Genomic DNA, 6,927 nt, shown 5'->3' on the forward strand with positions numbered 1-6,927 from the left:
TGTGTACTGGGATGGTTCTTTTCTGTGCCTGCAGGATTAGTCCCTTGAGGAATGCCTACCCTTCCTGGACTCCCATCTCTCCGAGGCTTTTACCAGTCAGTCCCTCCCTAACTAATCTCCTGAGCTTGTTGAAGTTGGCCTTCCTGAAGTCTAGCACTTCCACCCTACTAGTTATCTTCCCCACCTTTCTCCAGATAGTGAACCATATCAATAGGTGGTCACTATCCCCTAGGTTACCTTGCACCTGCAGATCCCCCAACAAGTCGTCCCCTGTGGCCAGTAACAAGTCTAGTAAGGTATTTCCCTTAGTGGGAACATGTACATCCTGCAATAGGTGAAGGTCTTGAAAGGAGGTTAGAAACTTTCATGAACAGGCAAACCTGGCTGCCTGCTTCTCCCAGCAGATATCTGGGAAGTTTAAGTCCCCCATGACAACCAGGTCCTTTGGGCACACTGCCTCTGAGAGCTGTCTCAAGAATTCTAGGCCTAACTCACCCCCCCGGTAGACTGTGTAGTAGACCCCCACTATCAAGTCCCTTTCACCCCGACCCCCCTGTAACCTGACCCATAGTACCTCAATTTGCCCTTCTTCCTGGCCCAAATTAACTACAGAAGATGTATATTGCTCCTTAACATAGAGAGCAATGTCTCCCTCCCCCTCCCCCCGCTTTTTCCCCACTCTTCTGTCTGTACAGCCTGTAGCCCTCAATGTCGACTGCCCAGTCATGGGTGGGATCCCACCAAGTTTCTGTTAGCCCAACCAGGTTGAATTCTTTATTTGCAAGCAGGAGTACACATTCCTCCTTCTTGTTCCCCATGCTCCTAGCATTAGTATAGAGGCATCTAAGCCCCACAGTACGTGCCCTTGCTACTTCCCCATTCTGATGCTTAGCGGGACCCTTGGTACTTATGTGGACTGTTCCAGCACCTGGCTTGAGGTTAGTCATTCCTGGCATCTCCCTGTCATCAACATCCCCATCCCCCAACAAACCTAGTTAATAGTGTAGTACAATAACCAAGTAGCTGAGGAAAGAAAATGTCATACCTGGTGATGGGTGATATTTGGTAATATTTATTAATCAGCATTTAAAATTTGCAGTTCATAGAGTCATAGATATAGGCTCAGAAGGGACCTTGCAGATTTTCTAATCCGACCCCCTGCCCTGGGCAGGAGAGAAAACTGGGCTTAAATGACCCCAGCTAGGTAATCATCAAGCCTCCTCTTAAAGACCCCCAAGGTAGGTGCCAGCAATACTTTCCTTGAAGTTGTTTCCAGATCCTAGCCGCCATGACTATGAAGTAGTGCCTTCCAGTCTGAACCTACTCTCTAACAACTTACGGCCGTTATTCCTTGTTACTCTGGGAGGCGCTTGGGGGAACAAGGTCTCTCCCATTCCCCACTGGTACCCCCTAGTAAGTTTATAGATGGCCACCAGGTCCCCTCACAGCCTTCTCTTGTGAAAGCTGAACAAGTTAAGGTCTCGTAGCCTCTCCTCGTAGGGTCTATGCTGCTGTCCTTGAATCATGCGATTGGCCCTCCCCTGGACCCTCTCGATGCTGTCTACATCCCTCCTGAAGTGTGGCGCCCAGAACTGAACGCAGTACTCCAACTGCAGCCTGACCAGTGTTGCATAAAGGAGGAGGATCACCTCCTTGGCTCTGCTTGTAATTCAGTTAAAGCTCGAAGAATCAGAGAGTCAGTCGGTTCTCTGAACACCTGCTTAATAGTCTATTATGAAGCCAGGTAGAGGTGTATATGTGCGTTTTTATTTTCTTTCTCTGTGCTTGGAAGATGAGAAGAATTAATCTACGTGCAATATGCCATAAAGCAGAGATTTTCAACCTTTTTGGGTTGGTGTTACTCCCAGCAGCCGGTTGAGAAGGCAGGAATCCTGTGGCCAGATGAGGTGGGTGGTCCCCCAGCAGCCAGTTGATGACCAGGGGTGCGGAAGTGCTGGTGGCAGTACACGCTGCCGAGTACCCCCTGAGGCCATCCCAAGTACCCCCAGCTGAAAACCCTTGACATAAAGCATTATGTACCTACTTCAGGAAAGGAAAAATTACACGCGAGTAAATCTTTGCTGTGTATGTGTTCGTGTACACATATTTAAAGCACATATATTTATCTTAACTTTTAGATGCAATAAAAGTACAACTGTGTGAATAGTCTTCGGTGGTTAGAAAGTTTATTTCAATAGTTTTTGATAATTCTAGGTTTAGGAATATGGCAGTTGTATACATGTTTACATGTTTATGAGTATGGAGTGGCATACATGTTTATTGCTAATTAAGAATTTTAGTATCTCGACTTTTTTATGTGAGTGATGCTTTATGGTCCACTTTACAAAAGCCAAAATTAAAAAATTAAACAACTGATATGATTACATATTTATTTCATGCATCTCAAAAAGTCTGTCAGATTGGCTTTCGTTGCATCTGAACGTTCAAGTTCAAGTAAGAGGACTACATATAAAGTAATCTGGTTATTGCTTCTCCATAGATCACTGACACAACTCTGTACCTTGAAACAGTAAAGAAACGAGCATTAACATTGATACAATAATGGGATATTATGATGAAATCTGTTTGTAAAGTTCAAGCAGACAAATGTAGTGTTAATCATCAGGTTTGTGTGACCTATCTCACAGGTACAATTAAAAAATGCCCACAAAACTGGAGCAATGTTGGCATAGTTAATTACTTCCCTCATCCCCCCCATCTTCTCAGCAGCAAAATCTAACACCTTCAAAAGATCCCAACCCTTTAAACTCCATAAAAAGAGAGCTCTCTCATTTAAAATCAACACTTCAGTCTTTGCGAATACAAATGAATAACTAAATAAGATACTAATGTAATATTCCTCTTTTTTCCTAACACATGAAGACCAATAATGTGAAACTGAATTGCCATTTAGCAAATATAACAAGGATTGTAGGCAGGAAACAACAGCCTTGGAAACAAATCAAAGATAGTACCTTGGGAAAGTATCAGATGAACTCTCATTTTGTTAAATGATGTCCCTAGAAATAGCTTTTTCAAATTCTAAAATTGCTCAGTCCTTTTGGGTAAGAGATTCTTGATATCCCTAGATGTTTACTTCAAGATGAGTGATAAAAAAGTTTGAATATTTGTAAGATCACTCAAAGCTCTCTGAAGCACACTCTAAATCAGAAAAAATAGCCAGTAGCTCCTTGGTAATAAATCATTTTAGTAGATTTTTTTTATTGCTGTAGTATCTTGCTCAAGTCTGCCCTTCAGAAAGATGGTCTTACTGGATATTTAATGCCATGCTGTCTGAAGTGGTCAAAACATTATCAAACATGTAATTACATGTCTGAAGTTACAGTTACAATAATTTCTAGAGTCATGCCATCCAAAGTGATCATTCCAAACATTCATAAATATGCCCATTTACCTGATTCACTGTTTTCAGGTACGTCAGCCAAGTACAGGTTCATGACTGTGCATTTGTTTTCTAGCTCATCAGTCTTAATGTTGAACTGTTTACAGACCTTGATCAACATATCCAAAATGGCCTCATGCCCAGAAGATCAAGTTTCAAGGTTTGTGTCATGGAACCTTACACTTTTTTAATTTTTTTAAATGGATTCAAGCTTGTTGTCAACATCCAACTGGGCTTGAATGCTGTCAGTTTATTTATGAGGTAAATCTAGGGTTTTGGAGATGATAGATTTCTGGCTCATTTAATTCAGCTTGTAGATTGACCATGATAGGGCTGAGGAGGTGATGCACATTCCTTAGAATGTGGGTTCTTTTTTCTTTTCTTTTCTTATTTTTTTAAAGGAACTAAAGTTCAATTTACTTTTCACCATAGACTACACTGCAGAGACACATGACATCTATGGGAATTCAATAATAAAGGGGAACAAAAAATGTAATTTCAGGAAAGAGAAGCGGTTAAAAAAGCAGTTGCTATATGATCTATGCATGCATCCCTCCTTTCTCCATTAGTGTTCTCTAACCATTTCTGAGCCTTGCATGGTTTTCTTTTTTGGATTGTTGATTCCTATCCCCAACATAGCTAAACATGATTAATGTAAGTCTCAGATATTTTAAATCAGGGCATTTACTGTAATAGCATTTCCTTCCACCCTCCCATTTTCCTGGAGAAACTGGGAGGAGGATATAACTTGCATAAGTGCAGACTTGGAAGAGAATTTTTTTTGAAGAGTGGTTCAAATTTTTTTAGTCTCATTTTCCTCTTTTAAGTTAGTTATGATGCTGTGTGTCCCTGGGCTTCTTTGCTATGGATAATTTAAAAAGCAACACTTTTTATCCTTATAATCATATTGTGCCCTCAACAACATAAAAGAGGCTGTAGAGTATGTTTTGAATTTTCCCTTTCATATATTTCCATTCTTTTGCTCTCTCATTCCTTCCTTTCATATAACCTCCAGAAGTTTCTTCCCATATACCCTTAAAAGTTAAAAGTTTAGGAAGTACTGGTTCCTATATACTGTACCCCACTACTCCAGATGCCGTGTCTTTCCCAAAAAACTGCATATTGTGCAAAAGCGTGGAGAGATAGGACATTGTGAAATGGATACATGTAGGACTGGGATAACGCACCTAAATTATTTTCGTCCATAATCAAGGTAGTATTTGAATGTATGTTTCCAGAGCTAAAAAGTTAACACCAAAGTGTTTACCAATCCTTAACTGTTGTGGTTTTATTGGAATGACTCTGCTAATTTACATTACATTTTCCTAATAGCTGGGGTTTTAAATAGACATGAAAATAAATGCAGACTATTATACGTGAAGAGGGGGCCCATTTCCTTTCCTTTTAGTTTTTTTCTTTGCAAAGTAAGTTTTTCTTTCCATTTATATAAGCATGAATACACAAAATACCTGGACATCAAATTATCAGAGAATATTTTTCCATAAGGTTGAGCAGATAGACATGCCTCAACCTCCACTTTCTTTTCTTAAGTGTGTTGCTTGCGACAGTTAAAAATAAAAATATGTGAAGGTTATAGATTTTTCAAAGATACTAAGTGTAATACTTCTAATTATAGTATATGAGATGCATTCTAAACCTCGAAATCAAGAAGACATTTCACGAGTAGGGCATTTCTGATTTCCAAAAGCCAAAACAGTTATCAGAATACCAAATATCTTCAACAATTAACATTCCTAAAACACAAGTGGTAAAATTCTGTTGGATTGCATGACTTGAGCATAATTTAGCCAAGAAGTTCACAATCTCTTGTTTACTAATACTCACTCTCTGTTTCCTGGATTGAGATGACTTTCTGTGTTACTGATAGACATTACAAATGAAAAACCTATCTAGTCATCTAGTTCACTTCAGTGAACAGTATGTTCCTGCAACATTTTTTTTTCTGTCACAGAAGAAATTTTGAATACCTTGTGTACCTCAGCAGTCATTGGGGAATATTTTTTCTTGATGCCACAAGTAAACATAAAATCTAAAACATAAAATCAACATTTCATTCACCCATTGGGAATTTGTAGTATTTACATATTTCTGATTAGTCCTGATACTGTAAACCTTTTATGAGCTGCTTCAATGAAAAAGATTATATTCACTTGAAAGTTTTGGGGTTTGTTTGTTTTTTTTGGTCTTGTCAGCTTTTATCTGTCTACATATTTGGAAACCTCTGGGCATTACAGAGCAATATTTAAGAATGACATTAAGAAAAGAAACCAGACATGTTTCACTAAAATTCCAAAAGTGCTTTCTGTGGCTAAATCCTCAAAGTGCTTCATGACCAAGGATCCTACTTAAATGTGCTTTCTCCTTGTTTTTAGGCCAGAGCCTCAACAGAAAGCCCCTTCTGCACCTCCACCCCCACCACCTCCACCTCTGCCAGAGCCAACGCCACCAGAACCAGAGGAAGAAATTCTTGGATCTGATGATGAAGAGCAAGAAGATCCTGCAGATTATTGTAAAGGTCTGTATAATCGAACGTCATATAAAAAGTGTAACATTCAACAGCAAATCTTTCTATAGCTGCTACAGCTCTGGTTCTTGGGAATGATTTGACTTGCCTGCACGGAGTGTGGTTCTTGTGCTTGTGTATATTGATTTTCTTAGGAGCTAGTCCTTGACTATGGAATTCACTCTGCAGGTGCTAAGAATAACAAGAAACATCATCACTGCTTTCTAGACCAAGTGCAAAATGATTTTTGAATTTGTTTTCACACATAGCTTTACTTGTTTTATTTGTAATAAAAAAGTAACTTTCCCCTAGGCAGAGACATTAATGTAAGTAGAGATAGGTGAGTGGGGCATAAGCCCCGGATGCTGACTTAGAAGGTTGCTGGAATGCTTCCTCCAGGAGCCAGGTGCAGGGACACAGCAGCAGCAGCCAGGGTCTTTGAGTCTCTGGGACAGGTAAAACTGATCACTTCCTGTCCCCTGCTCTCTGATGCTTGGAAACGCCCTCCCCCCACTCCAGACACAGGGGAGTTTTGCCTAAGGCATAAAACATATTAGTTACGCTTCTGGGTACAGGAATAAATTAATATTCATTGCTTTATTTATTTATTTATTTAGGAAGACTTTCAAATACCTTGGTGACTGGGAAATACAAGAACCTACATTTAGAATAGAATTAATTTCTTGGTTTCCTTTCTTCAGCTTAGGTGTACCATTCAGACACTCATTTTCATTACAACCTTCTTATCCTGACCTAGGGCACCATGTGGAAATTTTCCTTGTTGCTTTTTCTTATTTGCATTCCAGTCTGAGTTACAGTCATCCTGAGCTAACTTGGCCACATTTTATAATCCAACTGTTCTCAACTTCTGAAAGGAGTCTTGGCACCAGATTTGATATTGGAGCAGTGCATCACAGCACCATATACCTGACAAAAAATACAAAATACTTCAGAGGAAATGGCAAAGAAACTTAGCTAAACCTCACTGTGTTTATCAAAT

At 39.7% G+C, this 6,927-nt stretch overlaps 1 protein-coding gene across 6 annotated transcripts in view; it reads left to right on the forward strand.

Moving 5' to 3' along the window:
- SRPK2 (SRSF protein kinase 2) overlaps window positions 1–6,927 on the forward strand; it is a 389,922-nt gene that overhangs the window by 233,908 nt on the left and 149,087 nt on the right. For 4 of the 6 annotated variants that reach the window (XM_019509441.1, XM_019509442.1, XM_019509446.1 and 1 more), the window contains 2 exons: window positions 3,480–3,563; window positions 5,797–5,939. In XM_019509441.1, the coding sequence (XP_019364986.1) occupies window positions 3,480–3,563; window positions 5,797–5,939 (227 nt within the window). The remainder of the gene's footprint in view (window positions 1–3,479; window positions 3,564–5,796; window positions 5,940–6,927) is intronic. The other 2 variants (XM_019509444.1, XM_019509443.1) reach the window with 1 other exon arrangement.

Source organism: Gavialis gangeticus, unplaced genomic scaffold (genome assembly GCF_001723915.1).
Source record: "Gavialis gangeticus isolate Ggan-Ray unplaced genomic scaffold, GavGan_comp1, whole genome shotgun sequence".
Lineage (NCBI taxonomy): Eukaryota > Metazoa > Chordata > Crocodylia > Gavialidae > Gavialis > Gavialis gangeticus.